A 17,628-nucleotide genomic window follows, 5' to 3' on the forward strand; every position below is an offset into this window, starting at 1 on the left:
TATGAGGTCGTGCCAGATGGCATTTCACTATCATAGCGGCACCGCTCACGACCTGGAATATCCATGTTGTATGACTTAAGCCGTACTACCAGTACTAACAAACTTTGGGACTTTGCATAGCTGAACTTTGGACTTTCTTTTCTTGGACTGTTACTTTGGACTTTCGTTCTTTGTTATTTTGTTACTTTTGTTTAGTGAGTGTATTATTGCTTTTTGCTCTCCTGTTATCTTTGTAGCATCGGGACAATGCTTTTTGAGAGGGGGGCATTGACACATACATGTTTCTTTATTGGATGACTGCTTTTCACCGTCTAAGAAATGTTATTGCTCAGCGCGGGACGCGCCCGCATGTGTTGAAAATTTCTCGAATCTTATTGATGGTTCTGTCTGTTGTCACCGAAACTTGTGTAATCTGATTGCATGTGCAACGTGAATTGTGTAGAACTTTCTGGAAGACACGTGGGCACCAGCATTTACTCTGGAACCTTCAATGATGTATGTATAAAAGCTGACACGTTTGACCGCTAGATCAGATTTCAACGATCGACTACTTTGCTCGATGCTGTCGTGCTTTGAATGTCACTTGCTTTTAGGAGCACAAATTTGTCCAATATAACATTTAGTTTTCCCATTCATAGTTTTGCTACTGCATTCTTTATTGTAACTACCATGTGACTACCTGATTCGTTCCGTGACTCTGGTTGCAAACCGAATTGGTTGTTAACTGGAGCAGAGTTTCCCATGGGCACCAATTTACTCCATTCATACTGTAGGATTTGAAATAATATTTATTCAAACACAGAAATATGAAAACAATTATACTATTCATTACATACTAACGAGAGACTGGTTGGAGAGACCAGCAGGTAGGTGAAGAGAGAGTCACTGTCCTCAGTGAAACCATTGTATCCTTCACTCTTTTTTGTCTCTTAGCTGGAGGCTCAGTTCTGGCAAAGAACTGTCTAGGGCGTCTGATTTCTTTGCTGTAAAACTATCCGGAAATGTGAGACCACGTCATTGTTCATCAATTTCAACACTCTGTTAAATGCAGTTAAATAAATTAGGTTTGTGCTTCTCGTAGAAGTTCTGGTAAGCTTCAGAATATACAAATACAGTCAGACCGGGATGTATCGAACCCACACATAACAAATTATTGTATGGAGCGAACAGCTGTAAAATTCCCTTGAAAATGTTTGTGTAACATTTTTAGTGATTCCCTTCAGATTCGATATATCTGGGTTTGTCTGTAATTGAGCATATCTGCTTGCACTGGTTCATTGAATACAAACCCTGTAGTTTGAACTAAAAAGCCTATATTGAGGCAAAATTATTATGAAACTGTTTTCATTTACCTATAAGTAATACAACATCTGAGCACGACACAACTGATCTGTGTAAGCCCGATATGGAGTTCAAGAACCAAGGCAAACTTTTGCAAACACTGCCGTTCATTAACCTAGTTGTTTGCATGCATCTACCGAGGTACCACTGTGTGTATATTTTTAGCATTTTTATTTCTCTCTTAGCACAAAATTAGCAATGAAATATATACTGATAATAGTGTTATGTGAGACATGGGTATTAACATTTGTGGCATATCGCAGAATCTCTCCAATAACCCGTTGCCACTGCCACACATCCTTGGAAACGCTTATGATTGCATAGCTGCCATCATAGGTGGGGGAAACTGAAGGAGTGAGAGCAAGCAATCCATTATGCAAGATTGTAACTTCTCTGCTGCATGCAATGAGAAAATATTTTTGGCTCGTATTTTAATGACAGCCTTGTCTGTAGATCTGATTTCATTACAGTACCATTGTGCTGCAGGTGGAGAAACATAAAATTTTTCCTGTTTTTTCAGCTTATTAAAGGGACACTAAAGCAAAACAATAAATCAGCTTAGACTAATGAAGCATTGTTTGAGAACCCTGCAGGCAGTCATTTAAAAAATATAGTTTGAGTACTAGATGAGAAAATGGAGGTCCAAGTATCCGTATTTGAATTTCGCACCGAAACCCCAGCGCCGAGACGTCAGCGTAACGTCAGCAATTCCAAAGTATGTTTTCGCATTGGGCCACGTTGGCTGAATAAAGGTTCCCGAAACTTGCCATGTTTATAATTGGTTCCTTTAGCACACAATGTAGTCAATCTGTACCGCTATATGTAATTAGTAGGCCCTAGAAGATGCCATCAAAATCCAAAATGTCACAGCCTCTAGGTGCGAGAACATAAGTAGGCGTCGCCACCCGTATTTCGCTCTTGCGCTTTTTCTGGCTTACCAAACGTCTTAGCGTTGTACGACTGGTATTGTTAGTGTTGTAGAACGGTAATTTACTGATGCAGAAGAAATCATTTTTCACTTTAGTGTCCATTTAAGTAAGGTGTCCTTGCTGAACTTGCTGTTGGGCGAGACCCAAAACAATCATCATAACATTGACAGCAAATACATGGGGAAATTAAATTGGGAACATCCTCCTTGAGGAAACAAGTACCATGCTCCGTTTCATACATAGTAGGCTTGGCATACTTCTCTTGCTGTTCTCATTATGAAGCCAAAAAAAGACTGCTTCACATAATTCAGTGTGGCATTAAGTTTTGTACTTTTATTTTGCAAAATATAAAATTTGCTGCATGGAAAGTATTGGAGAAACAACCCAATGAACAAGCTGAGTGACACGATTTGGGGACCTGTGGTCACATTGCACTCATCATCATCATCAGCCTGGTTGTGCCCACTGCAGGGCAAAGGTCTCTCCTATAGTTCTCCAACAACCCTGGTCATGTACTAATTGTGGCCATGCCGTCCCTGCAAACTTCTTAATCTCACCCGCCCACCTAACTTTCTGCCGCCCCTTGCTACGCTTCCCTTCCCTTGGGACCCAGTCCGTAACCCTTAATGACCATCGGTTATCTTCCCTCCTCATTACATGTCCTGCCCATGCCCATTTCTTTTTCTTGATTTCAACTAAGATGTCATTAACTCGCGTTTGTTCCCTGACCCAATCTGCTCTTTTCTTATCCCTTAACGTTACACCTATCATTCTTCTTTCCATAGCTCGTTGCGTCGTCCTCAATTTGAGTAGAACTCTTTTCATAAGCCTCCAGGTTTCTGCCCCGTAGGTGAGTACTGGTAAGACACAGCTATTATATACTTTTCTCTTGAGGGATAATGGCAACCTGCTGTTCATGATCTGAGAATGCCTGCCGAACGCACCCCAGCCCGTTCTTATTCTTCTGATTATTTCCGTCTCACGATCCGGATCCGCCGTCACTACCTGCCCCAAGTAGATGTATTCCCTTACGACTTCCAGTGCCTCGCTGCCTATTGTAAATTGCTGTTCTCTTCCGAGACTGTTAAACATTACTTTAGTTTTCTGCAGATTAATTTTTAGACCCACTCTTCTGCTTTGCCTCTCCAGGTCAGTGAGCATGCATTGCAATCGGTCCCCTGAGTTACTAAGCAAGGCAATATCATCAGCCAATCGCAAGTTACTAAGGTATTCTCCATTAACTCTTATCCCCAATTCTTCCCAATCCAGGTCTCTGAATACCTCCTGTAAACATGCTGTGAATAGCATTGGAGAGATCGTATCTCCCTGCCTGACGCCTTTCTTTATTGGGATTTTGTTGCTTGCTTTATGGAGGACTACGGTGGCTGTAGAGCCGCTATAGATATCTTTCAGTATGTTTACATACGGCTCGTCTACACCCTGATTCCGTAATGCCTCTGTGACTGCTGAGGTTTCGACAGAATCAAACGCTTTCTCATAATCAATGAAAGCTATATATAAGGGTTGGTTATATTCTGCACATTTCTCTATCACTTGATTGATAGTGTGATTATGATCTATTGTTGAGTAGCCTTTACGGAATCCTGCCTGGTCCTTTGCTTGACAGAAGTCTAAGGTGTTCCTGATCCTATTTGCGATTACCTTAGTAAATAGTTTGTAGGCAACGGACAGTAAGCTGATCGGTCTATAATTTTTCAAGTCTTTGGCGTCTCCTTTCTTATGAATTAGGATTATGTTAGCGTTCTTCCAAGATTCCGGTACGCTCGAGGTCATGAGGCATTGCGTATACAGGGTGGCCAGTTTCTCTAGAACAATCTGTCCACCATCCTTCAACAAATCTGCTGTTATCTGATCCTCCCCAGCTGCCTTCCCCCTTTGCACATCTCCCAAGGCTTTCTTTACTTCTTCCGGCGTTACCTTTGGGATTTCGAATTCCTCTAGACTATTTTCCCTTTCATTATCGTCGTGGATGCCACTGGTACTGTATAAATCTCTATAGAAATCCTCAGCCACTTGAACTATCTCATCCATATTAGTAATGATATTGCCGGCTTTGTCTCTTAACGCATACATCTGATTCTTGCCAATTCCTAGTTTCTTCTTCACTGTTTTTAGGCTTCCTCCGTTCCTGAGAGCATGTTCAATTCTATCCATATTATACTTCCTCATGTCAGCTGTCTTACGCTTGTTGATTAACTGCGAAAGTTCTGCCAGTTCTATTCTAGCTGTAGGGTTAGAGGCTTTCATACATTGGCGTTTCTGGATCAGATCTTTCGTCTCCTGTGATAGTTTACTGGTATCCTGCCTAATGGAGTTGCCTCCGGCTTCCATTGCACACTCCCTAATGATGCCCATAAGATTGTCGTTCATTGCTTTAACACTAAGGTCCTCTTCCTGCGTTAAAGCCGAGTACCTGTTCTGTAGCTTGATCTGGAATTCCTCTATTTTCCCTCTTACCGCTAACTCATTGATCGGCTTCTTATGTACCAGTTTCTTCCGTTCCCTTCTCAGGTCTAGGCTAATTCGAGTTCTTCCCATCCTGTGGTCACTGCAGCGCACCTTGCCGAGCACATCCACATCTTGTATGATGCCAGGGTTAGCGCAGAGTATAAGGTCTATTTCATTTCTAGTCGCGCCGTTCGGGCTCCTCCACGTCCACTTTCGGCTATCCCGCTTGCGGAAGAAGGTATTCATTATCCTCATATTATTCTGTTCCGCAAACTCTACTAATAACTCTCCCCTGCTATTCCTAGTGCCTATGCCATATTCCCCCACTGCTTTGTCTCCAGCCTGGTTCTTGCCTACCTTGGCACTAAAGTCGCCCATTAGTATAGTGTATTTGGTTTTCACTCTACCCATCGCCGATTCCACGTCTTCATAGAAGCTTTCGACTTCTTGGTCATCATGACTGGATGTAGGGGCGTAGACCTGTACAATCTTCATTTTGTACCTCTTATGAAGTTTCACAACAAGACCTGCCACCCTCTCGTTAATGCTATAGAATTCCTGTATGTTACCAGCTATTATCTTATAATCAGGAATCCGACTCTTAGTTCTCTTCTCTCCGCTAAGCCCCGGTAGCACAGGACGTGCCCGCTTTTTAGCACTGTATATGCTTCTTTTGGTCTCCTAACTTCACTGAGCCCTATTATATCCCATTTACTGCCCTCTAATTCCTCCAATAGCACTGCTAGACTCGCTTCACTAGATAACATTCTAGCGTTAAACGTTGCCTGGTTCATATTCCAATGGCGGCCTGTCCGGAGGCAGTGATTCTTAGCACCCTCTGCTGCGTCGCAGGTCTGACCGCCGCCGTGGTCAGTTGCTGTGCAGCTGCTGGGGACTGAGGGCCGGGGTTTTATTGTTGTGTTCATATAGGAGGTTGTGGCCAAGTACTGCACCCGGGTGGCCAATCCTGCTCTGGTGAGGAAGTGCGTTGCCGGTTCTGGTCACCGGGATCAGGCCACACTCCAGGCCTGTTTGTGCAATTTTACCAACACGCGGATTTTTTTTTAATCCGGTGGAAAATTGCCAGCACCGGGATTCGAACCACGGACCTCTTGCACGCGAGGCGGGTGTTCTACCTCTACGCCACCGCTGCACTCGGCGGTGGCATAAAGACATTGCACTGCTTGTGACTAAACCATAGTACATCACATATGGGCAGCAAAAGCACGCACAAGTATGGGATTTGACAAAAGCATATGTCCACAAGTTATACTTGTGACATATGAAGTTGTTATTCAGTAGAAAGCATCACAAACAAATAGCTACAAAACCTACCGAGTGAGACTTGTACGACTCCACTACTTGCATAGCTTCCTCAGCGTTCCCTGCTAAGTACAAAGCGGAGCCTACAAAAGGTTCTGGAGCTTGGAAACGAATCTAATGCGGTGCTGATACAGCAAAATTAACAGCCGAGAACTTGTGAATCACACAAGAGTTATGTACACTGTCCACCAATGTAAAAGGAAACACTTCATCTTGAGGGCTCTCCGTCTCCGCGCACGGCGTCGCCAAGCGGCCCCTGAGAAGTGGAGCTTCACGACGCAGCACCAAGGCATACGGCGATAGACCTACCGCAGGTTCGAGCATCGAGATGAAAGGCCTGGCCGGCTGTAGCTGTACGTATGGGCGCTCTCCCAGGAACAAGAGACATCCAGGACAGTTTATGCATTTATTGATCACAAATGGCCAGCACTTACCAAACTGCACCCAAACACACGGAGTACACTCGACGCCCATGGCCCCCGATGGCGGGGGAAGGCAGGTACCATGCCGCGTCGAACAATGGTCGGCGCCCGTGGGCTGAAATGCGTTCGCAAACACTACCTAGCACTTCCTGTCACTGACACTAGTCAGCGACAGTGCGGACACGCAGAATGTGATGCACCAAGCGCTTGCGATTACCACAAGGGTGGTATGCAGAGCCACTCAGCAAGCCACATTTACGCAAGCTGGCAAAGCAAGTGAACGTCCCCAGGCTGGGGGCGTTGGGGATACAAATAGCTGGTCGCTCACGTACCTTGCCGCTTGCCTCTTGTGACCGGCGCTCGTCCCTGCCGCAGCTCGACTTTCCCATTGCGATCTTTCTCAGTTGGGGCTTTCCTACGTGACGCCCTACGACCCACTCGCGGGACACGGCCACGGTGCCCGGGGAAAACGGTGCATGGTCGAGGGTCAGGCGTTTGGGGTGTTGGGGCGGGGTTCTTCGCAATGGCGAATAAGTCCAGAGCTGGAGGCACAGCAACGACTGCGCCAGGTAGACCAAAGGAACCCCCTCAATCTTTACAGGGATTCTTGCAAACGTGCAAGTCAGAACCTCACTAACTGCTATTTATGTTATTCTGCTGTTAAAGAATCACACTCGTCAAACTTGTTCTCAATGCAGCCTCACACAGGGGAAATTATCGGCTTTGAAACTAATATTCCCTTTTGGATTGCTGTTTGTTCCTTTTTATGCCTTCATTGTTATATCTAGAGTTAGCATTTTCGTGTGCTAAATTCCACTTCAGCATTGTTTCTTGTGCTACAAAAGGGGCTGAAAGGCGCACAATTTTCTTAGTTGCACCAATAAAAAGGTCCTGAAACACAATTCTAACTAGGATATGTAGAATATAGAGAAAGGAATGACATCACTATTAAATTATGTTGCCTCATGAATCACCTGCCAGAAAATTTTTTTCGAATCCTTCAAGCACAAGCAAAGTTAGACGTAGTTATTGGAGCTATTGGTAGCTTTTTTTTTCCTTTCATTTCCACCACGCTATGCTTTTCATCTTGGAAGCCATGCACAGCAGATACAGCAGCGTAAAATTGTTGTGTTTAGACCAGCAGTGCAGTGATGAAATGATTTTTCTGTATTTTTCAGATCACAGACATATATATTATTCATTTATTTAACTCAAATGAGCAATAATTGTATTACTCAGAATGTTCTGGTGATCACGAAATCGGGCAGTAGCTGTGCTGGCTCTACGGTGATGCTTGCGATGCTGCATGACGACAACATGAAGGAGAGAGCAACTTTTCACTGCTTTCGAAGCAAGGCTGTAAATTCCCTTTGTTATGCAGCGTAATAATATTTGGCTCGTATGTTTACAGGAGCCTCATTAACAGATGGACAAGGTTTTCCTATTATGTTCTAAACGTGTTTAAGGCCCCTTTTCAAAGGTTCACTGCAGTGACACATTTAGAAGTTTTGATTCCTGTGCATGGTGATTACTGGTGGGTCACTTCTCATATTTCACTGGTGTGACATTACCCATTGTTGAGTCACTAAGGTGTTGTGCTCCTTTTATACTTCCTCAAAGTTGAGAGAGATAGCACCACGATGCGTCAGATCAGAAGCAATGAGAATACTTCCTCTCGATGGATTTCTGTCAAAGACTTAGGTTGTGCACTACAAGAAAGTCCGGCATAGCTGCACAGGGGTATAACTGCCATAAGCCACCCACACGTAGTGAAGTGTTAACTGGTATGTTAAAGCCCCTTTCCAGATGCGTTTAATCATTTGCAGTAGAAGGCACAAATAGTGTAAGTCCTTCTTATTCTGCAGGGAGTTTCGGGACTTTCTGGCGAAGCACTCGGATGTATTTGTGGTGAAGGAGGAGCATGTGGTGCTGCGCAGTGTCCTCCAGAATGCTGCCCAGGGGGATGCAGTCATCAAGGTGCGTGCACACTGATTATTCCCAATGTGTGATGCATATGTGTTCACTAAAAATTAGATGTATATGCAGGAAATCTTTCCACTGCTATATTTTAACTCATGTACTGTAGAGATGAATTTGCACTAGGCTCACCCTATGAGTGACAGGCAGGAAACACCTCCACTTAATGGTGCACAGGGTTCACCGGCGCACTCACACAGCATAGCAAGTGCAAACGTGGCTGGCTGGTTCATAATTGACAGCTGCTTTATGAATAGGGACACGGGAAAAAGTACTCTGTTCTGCACCTGCACCGGTGGCATGAAAAATTATGGAAGCATTATTCATAAAAAAGAATGAGCAAAGATGCATCATGTCTGTTATCCTCATTGACACTGGAATGGCACTGGTGGAACGCTATGTGAAGCTGTGGTTTTTTTGCTTACCCCAAATTTTTTTCCTTTTAATTTTTTTTTCACTTGCATGTGTCGTTTGTGCATAGCAATGAACATGTCTTGGGAAGTAGTTCGTCGTATGTTATAAAAAATGGGCAGGAACAAAAATTCCTCAGCTTGTAGCACAATGTTCATGTTCCTGCCTTTCTCCATCCCTGTTCATTGCAGTAAGGTGAAACCTGGGCAAGTTGGAATAGATGCATACTTTGAATTTGTGCTGACATTGACAGCAACAAAAAAGAAGGAAGGGCACAGTAAAAGGAAGATGCGTCCTGTGTCCGTCCTTTTTGTGTTGCCGTTATTTTGCATGCTGATTCTAAGAATGCTCTGTTTATTCCACTATTATGAAACAAAAATGGGTCTATCTCTGTCAGTGCAACCGTCACAGCTAGCAGGTCTGGGGAAAAGGGGATCCTGGGGATGGAGCTGAAGCTGAGTGATTGGACCTGTAAGGCCCCTTGGCAGAGGCAACAGTCTTTTGGCCTTGGCTTCGTGTAGACTCATCCAAAGGAAATTGGTAATTGACTTTTCCTGACCTCTCCACCCTTCGTCTTTCACTTCCTTTTACTTCCAATTTTCCAGGTAGCAAGGGTTAAAGGGCCCCTCACCAGGTCTGACCATTTTGAGCTGACAAGCGCAGAGCATACATTGAGCAATAATGATCGTGTCTGCAAAGTATTACATTGCTTCGCGCCGCGGAAAGACCTGAAATTTCAAACTGAATGCTGTTTTTCCTTCTCCTCGCGGCCGCCACGCTCCAAGCTGGATGGTGACATAGTCGTGCCCCTGCGCCTACGTAGTCGTGTTTGCAGTGTGACGTCGCTCGTGGTGACACTTGCCTTTGAGAATTATTCAACACATCTGTCATCTGTGTAATTTGTTGCTTGAATTGACGAATTGAAGTTTAGAGAAATAACACAACACGCAAACACAATGTCTGCATGTTTTTTGTTTTACTTCACACCGAAGGAAAAGAGATGTACTTCCGCCTCGTCTGTTTGTTCCCATGATTGTGTGGTCACATGCGTAGGTACCAAAACTATGCCATTTTCCACCATGATCTAGCGCATGGTCATGCTCTACGATCCGCTTGTTCTGCCTCAGTATTCATGTCGCATTGAAGAATTATACTCCTAGTCATGTTTCCTTGTGCACAGCGTGCAAAAGTATGTGCTGCATGAATGAGACAACAGCTCGTGTGGGACGCCGTCAGTGGAAATGCATAGTGCCGGAAAGAAAATGAAGGCGTGTGCGTCACGCGATCCTCGAGGTCTGGTATGGGAGAACGCAGGGAAGGAATTTCGCTTGCGAAGGCTAGACGGGGCGAGTGGAGAGAGCATCTTGCTTGGCAATTGAACCCGTCTGCTGAAATCATAGGTTTGCAGCACTGAAATATTTCTATCTCGGCTAATAATGAGCCGATTTGAAAAAATTTTTTGTGGCAGAACGCTCCCTAGAGGACACGCAACAACTTCCAGCGTATAACGAAAATTTGCTATGGGGCCTGGTGAGGGGCCCTTTAAGCTTGTGTGACATAACCAATCTACGTTATTCATATTGGGCTATAGCAGTAGCGTATAACTGGCATTTGCAGACCTTGTCATTTACAGGTTCAGCAGCATCCCCTTGTTAGGCTTCATGGGCGGGGGCACTGCTGAAATGCAGTCTGCATTTATGGCTACTTCCTTTCCCATGCTTTCTGATCGTATGAAAAGGGGGTACACCAAAAAAGCTTTCAATAAAGTTTTGAATTTTTTGGCCACCAGAGAAAGTATTTCCCCCACTATCACGTAATCCACAGTGAGAAACCAGAAAAGACATTGAGAGTCATCTTACCTTTTCTTATTGCAAAATGGCTGACAGAAGCTATAGGCCCTTGCTATCAAGCTACGGAATTGGCCAGCAGCGACCTCCTCTTGGAACTCCATGATAGGCAGCATGAAAATGTACATAATGTAGTGTCATTCTGGAACATTATAGTCACTGTGACTCTGCACCGCACAATAAACACCATCCGTGACTGCATGCGCATCCCCTCCAATTCTTTTGGAAATTATTCATTAAACTTTAGTTGTGACTGTCTGTCCTGTCCACGTCGTTTACTTCTGTCCTTATTCTGCGTAAAAACACAACACCATCCGTGGTGTCATTCCAGACGATGACTTGTTGGAGCCGAGGCTGAACTTTTGCGGGGCTGGAATAAGCAGAATGTGATTGATGGGAAGCCAATTCGGATGATGCGTGATGGCAAAGGAAACCTAACCAAGCACCATATTTTCACTTTTAGCTCAAGTTTGGTGCCTGAGAACCTTGAGGCAAGGTATATAATCATTCAGATAAGATTGTTCGTCCTAAATACTATCTGATGCTTCAAATGTCAAAAATACAGCCGCAGTTTGCAGAACTGTCGAAATTGAGTGAGTTGTGCTAAATGCATTGCCCACAAACATACATCTGAAACATGCGAGACCACTTCACACTGAGTGTACTGTCCATGTACACTCAGTGTGGTGTGTACATGGACAGTACACTCCACACTGATCCACATGCAGATCACTCAGTGAGTGGACAAAGTGCGCACCTTGTACACATTGCAGACTACTTTCAAGATACGGTGGCCGCACCGCAAGCAGCAGCCGCCTGAGTAGAACCCCCTCTCCCTCGCCTCCTCCTCCCTCACGTGCGAAAAAAGAGTGCACTTCTGCCCCGCCTTCCTCCCTCGCGCACATGATATTGAGCTGCAATTGTCAGCTTACCCTCGCACGTCAGTTGTCAGCTTGTGTTGGTATGACAAATGTCTGTTTTGTACGCCCGATTTTGACATAAATTGCCGCTGTTTTAGTTTGCTGTAGCCAATAGTCCGTTGTAGCGCGGTCCGTTAAAAGTTATCTTTGTTGCATTAATAAAATAGGTAGAGCAAACTAAGGTTGAAATGTGGTCCGTTATATCCGTAAGTCTGTTGTATGCAGGTCCGTTGCAATGAGCGCAGACTGTATAAGCATTTGAAATGAAAAGATGAACGTGCAAAAACATGCAAATTGTTTATTTGCTACTGATGTTTGATATGTTTATTTATTAATTAATTAATTTATTTATTTATTCCTCAAATACCCCTGGAGAGGGGTTTTACATGAGGGGTGAGCAGCTTCAAAGAAAAATATGTTCGATGGCAGTCCTGAACGCAGTTCCACTGGAGTGGTCTACCGCTTCTTCAGGCAGATCATTCCAGTCTCTCACTGTACGTGGAAAAAAAGAATGAAGATGGGATGATGTGCACGCATGCAAGGGGTACACTGACTTTGAATGATTGGTCCGGGATGAATGGCGGTGAGCTGGCAATATGACGCTGTTACCAATTGGGGCATGATAAAACTTGTGATATAGAATGAGCCTGGACATTTGACGTCTCGTTTCTAGCCTAGGAAGATTCGCATTAGATTTTAGCGCTGTGACACTAGTATATGAAGAATAGTCATGGAAGATAAATCGGGCTGCACCATTTTGGGCAGATTCAAGCATGTTAGAAAGATTAGTATGAGGGTCCCAAACTGAGCATTCGTATTCAAGTTTGGGCCTTACCACAGATTTGTAGGCAAGAGCTTTTACCGAAGGAGGGGCAAATTTCAGATGTCGCCAGAGAAAGCCTAAGGTGCGGTTAGCCTCGTTAGTTATTTTAGCGATGTGAGAAGACCACGAAAGATTGTGCGTTAAAATAAGCCCTAAGTATTTATAACAAGTCACAGATACTATTGAATTACCTAAGAGATATGAGGGCGCTACATAAGAATGCCGATGATTGAAAGATAATAATGAGGTTTTATTTACATTTAATGACATTAACCATGTCTTACACCATTTTTCAACTGTTTGTAAGTCACGCTGCAGGACAGGGATATCTGAGCTATTGTTAATGGGTCGGTAAATAACACAGTCGTCCACAAATAGGCGTATGTTAGAAGATATGTCATTAGGAAGGCCATCAATGTAGATTAAAAAGAGAAGGGGGCCAAGAACAGAGTCTTGAGGAACCCCAGAAAGCACAGGAGACAGAGATGAAAAGTTATTTGCAAGAACTAACTGTTGCTGGCCAGTCAGAAAACTACACAACCAATTATAAATTAGGGTATTGAGATTCAGGACTGAAAGTTTCAAGAAAAAAAATGGTTGTGGGGTACCTTATCAAAAGCTTTCTCGAAGTCTAAAAACAATGAGTCTATGGGTACATTAAGGTCTAATTTGGAACTTATGTCATTCATAAAGAGTGCGAGTTGAGTATCGGAAGATAAATTCTTAAGAAATGCATGCTCGCTATGACGAAAAAAGTTCTTAGAAATTTGAAATCTCATGATGTGGGAAACGATGACATGCTCCATCAGTTTGGAACAAATGCTGGTAATGGAAATTGGCTGGTAGTCAAGACATGACATTGAAAAAGCTTTTTTGGGGACTGGAATGATCTTACCTCTCTTCCAGTCCTGCGGCACCACCACTCCAGACAAGAGTGACTGATGAAAAATGTGTGATAAGATTACACTAGTGACATCTTTTGTATTTTTTAGCACTTTCGCATTAATTTCATCAATGCCAGCTGATGAACTTAGCTTCAGAAATTCTATTAGACTGCAAATGCCATCAGGTTCAGACGTGATGGCTGGCATGAGAGGATATTGAGGGTTAGGAAAATAAGGAAGATTGCCTTCAGATTCTTTTGTAAAAACTGAACAGAATGTTGAATTAAGTGTTGTTGCAAGTTCAGTATCAGGGATAGGGACACCATTTTGGTCAAGTATTTTTATTGATTTCTTTGGGCATGGATTGACAACCTTCCAGAATTGATGAGGGTTACTACGTTGCATATCAGGAAGTGAGGTTGAAAAGAATGATTGCTTAGTTTTGTTAGCTTGTGGCTGAAACATTTTGTCAATGCAGCGGTACTTTACTTATGTGCGTGGCATGTTAGATTGCTTGGCGATACGATAAAGCCTTTTCGTTTTTTTTGTTCAAGCGTTTTAATGCGTTAATAAACCAATGGGATGAGGGCCGTTCAGTTACGGTGATGGTAGGAATATGGGCTTTCTTTAGTTCTTGCATTTTGGAGTTAAACATTAGCCAGTTATCCTCAACGAAACGACAAGTGAACATTTCAAGAAAGGAGTAACTGAACTGAATTAACTTTTCATTGAACGCGACATAATCACCTCTGTCCTAGAGTGTTATGATCTTTCTTATTTTGGGGGGATATGCTATATGAAATTGATAAGTAGCGTGAATTACAGCATGATCACTAAGCTCGTGCAAAAATGTTAGCTCAGAAAAGTTGTCAGGATGCTTAGCAAACATCATGAAAACATGCAAATTGTTTATTTGTTACTGATGTTTGATATGTTCATCCATTCATTTCAAATGGTTATAAACCATTGGATCTGAAGAAACAGCCACTTGATATATATACAGTAGAACCTCATTCATACGTTTTAGAACCGTGAGAAAACATACTAACCAGGAAAACGTACTAACCGAGAAAGCATATGATCTGAACTAAAAAAGAATTGACAGACTCAACTGTTGTTGACATTACGTAATGCGAAGCATCGCCCGGCTCGTTGCAGCACGAGACAGACGACGACTCATGTCGAGCTGGTAGTGCTCCGGCAGCCTAAGACGCACTTCGTTGTTTTCTTATTCCGTGTTGTTCTGACGTCAGTGCACATGCAGCGCGTGGCGGCTATCATGGATTATCTCGTGGCTATCACTTTTCCCTTACCCTCTGATCTGGGGGCATAAGAACAATGCCCCAAGACAATAAAGCAGGCTTTATCCTTGTTGGCACTGGTGAGTGCTGACGTCTGGTCACCTCAGTGGCGACGAAGATGAGATGATCGAACAAACACTACCAGGAAAACGGAATGGCCAACTATACAGGCTGACCGCTGTTTGACGAAGCCACCTATGAATGGCCAGCATACCAAGTTCGTCTGGACGCGTTCTTCAAGGGCCATGGTGTTACAGATGAGAAGAAACTGGCTTTACCCATGGCATCGCTGAGCACCAACACGGTGGGCGTGATTGCCAAACTCTGCGCACCAGCCAAGGTGAACGAACTTTCATGCAGCAAAGTCGTTGCCCTTCTGCAACAATACTTTATGCCCGAGCCTAACGGGATAACCCAGTTGTGCAAGTTCTTCATGCACAGCCAATTGCCAAGTGAGCCGGTCAAAGAATGTCTTCTGGCCATTCGTCAGATTGCAGACACGTGCAATTTGGCAGACAGTCTAGACAGAATGCCGCAAGATAGGGTTGTATGCGGGTTACAAAGCTGCAGTGTACGTTGGCAACTTTTAGCGAAAACAGGCCTGACCAAAAGTAAGAAATAGCACTAGCAACTGAGCTGGCAGATGAGAACGAAAAGGGGATAGGTGCGTCGAAGTCGGACGAAGACGTGTATGTAGTGACAGAGAGAGGCGCACCAAGGAACGAACGCCGAATGTCATGCTTCAGGTGTGAAGGTCAGGGACACAGCGCAGAAACATGCCGTTTCCACTCAGCTGTATGTTACAAGTGCCGTCAACGTGGGCACCTGGCGAGGGTGTGTTTCCGTCGCACAGATAACTTGCCTACCACACCAAGAGCGTCACATCAAGACGTCAGTATGCTGGAGCTGAGGGATGACGACGCTGAGGCTGATGGCCTATTCATGCTCGGGGCTGCTAAAGACAATGTCAGGTCCCTTGGGAAAGTGAAGCCGCTGGTGCATATGTTGGAGTGGAGCGGAGTTCCGGTCATCGTGCGGCTACACATGGGGTTGCCCGTTTCAATCATCATGTGGACAACGTATATAAAACATAGGGCTGCCTGGCCTAAGCTCCAAAACTGTTGAACTTGACTTGTTTCCGCAGGAACCTTTCGGTATGCGGACAGTTGAAGCTCAATGTTTCCACAGGAGGGTGTTCCATGGCAGGTACCTTGACCATTCTTGGATGCAGAAGGCCCAACCTGCACGGCCGAGACCTCGTCAAAGCGTTCAACCTACTGAATATACCGGTTTATAGCATGTCAGCCAAAGGTGAACCCTTCATCATAGGTTCAGCAAAAAAGCTTGATGTCCAAGGCCTGTGAAGAGAATTTCCTGAGGTGTTTAAACAAGGTCTGGGCCTTATCAAGGGTCCTGCTGCCCACCTTTGCCTAAAATAAACTGCCGTTCCAAGGTTTTTCAAAGCTCATCAAGTGCCGTACGCATTCCCAAGTAGCCAAGGAAATTAATCGGCTAGTAGAAAGGTGGCATTCTCAAGCCGGTGCCACACTCCAAATGGGCTGCGTGGATAGCTTCAGTGGTGAAACACAACGGCAGCATAAGACCTTGCGGGGATTTCAAGGTCACAGTGAACCAAGCCTGTTTTACAGCGCAGTATCCGCTTCCCCGCATGGATGATATACTTGCTACGTTAAATGGAGGAGAAGTTTTTACTATGATTGACCTCTGTGATGTGTACAACCAGTTCCTTTCGGATGAAGAATCCCAGTTACTTACGATCGTGAACACACAGGAGGGGCTCTTCTGTTTCACTCAACTACCATTTGGGGTTTCGTCAGCACCGGCGTTGTTTCAAAGCCCCATGGAGGCTATACTGCAAGGTTTGCCAGGGGTGCACGTCTATCTCAGTGATGTCATTGTTGTAGAAAAAAAGAATGATTGCACTACACTTTGCAAAGGACTGTAGCGGTTCCAAGAGTCGGGAGTGCATTTGTACCCAGACAAGTCCAGATTTCTCCAACCGGAAGTTTATTTCCTGGGTCACAGAACAAGTGCCCATGGAGTGCAGCCGAAGACAGAAAACATTGATGCAATCCTCGAAGTCAAGGCGCCGCGAAATGCAGCGGAACTGCGATCATTCTTGGGACTGGTCACTTATTACCACAAGTTCCTTAAGAACACGTCCTCGGTGATGGCACCCCTGTACGAGCTTCGCACAAATGTCAAATGGCGCTGGGGCCCCCCGCAGCAGGCAGCTTTTGATGAGATAAAGACGAAGCTCAAGGAAGCCAAGTGGCCAGCTCATTTTGATGACGACAATCCACTAATTCTAGAGTGCAACGCATCGCCAGTTGGAATTGGTGCGGTGTTGTCTCACGATGTGGGCCAGGGTGTGTTATGCCCGGTTGGCTTCCGCTCCTGCGTACTCATCCAAGTGGAGCATAACTATTCATAGTTAGAGCGGGAAGCCCTCGCATTGGTGTTTAGGGTGCTGAAATTTCGCGCCTATCTGCTAGGCAGAGTTTTTGCCTTGATAACACACCACAGACTGTTCGTGGGCCTCTTCCATCCCGGCAAGCCTGTGATTGCCATGCCTGCAGGCTGGATCCAGCGCTAGGCCCTGATTTTGAGCGCCTACAGCTACAAAATCCAGCACAACGATGGCAAGGCCAAAGTTCCAGTTGATGCACTCAGCCGGATTCCAGTAACCACATCGACACTTCCTGATGAATCTGAAGATTGCGACGGTTGTGAGTATGTCCTCAGGGACAGCCTCAACATGAGGCGATTTTGGCCAAACAGCTAGCGGCCTTAACTTTGAAGGACAGAGTTAACCAAGGTGTGGAAATGGGTACAGGAAGGTGGGATGCGACACCTGCCTAGACAGGACGAGCCTTTAAAAGCACTCTTTAACAGAAGAGACGAGCTGACTGTTAGTCAGGGACTCATGTACTGGGGCCATTGCGTGGTAGTGCCCATCG

General features: G+C 44.7%; 1 protein-coding gene across 2 annotated transcripts in view; it reads left to right on the forward strand.

Moving 5' to 3' along the window:
• egl (Egl_like_exo domain-containing protein) overlaps window positions 1-17,628 on the forward strand; it is a 325,918-nt gene that overhangs the window by 57,185 nt on the left and 251,105 nt on the right. For both annotated transcript variants that reach the window (XM_070541355.1, XM_070541356.1), the window contains exon 2: window positions 8,350-8,461. In XM_070541355.1, the coding sequence (XP_070397456.1) occupies window positions 8,350-8,461 (112 nt within the window). The remainder of the gene's footprint in view (window positions 1-8,349; window positions 8,462-17,628) is intronic.

Source organism: Dermacentor albipictus, chromosome 6 (genome assembly GCF_038994185.2).
Source record: "Dermacentor albipictus isolate Rhodes 1998 colony chromosome 6, USDA_Dalb.pri_finalv2, whole genome shotgun sequence".
Lineage (NCBI taxonomy): Eukaryota > Metazoa > Arthropoda > Arachnida > Ixodida > Ixodidae > Dermacentor > Dermacentor albipictus.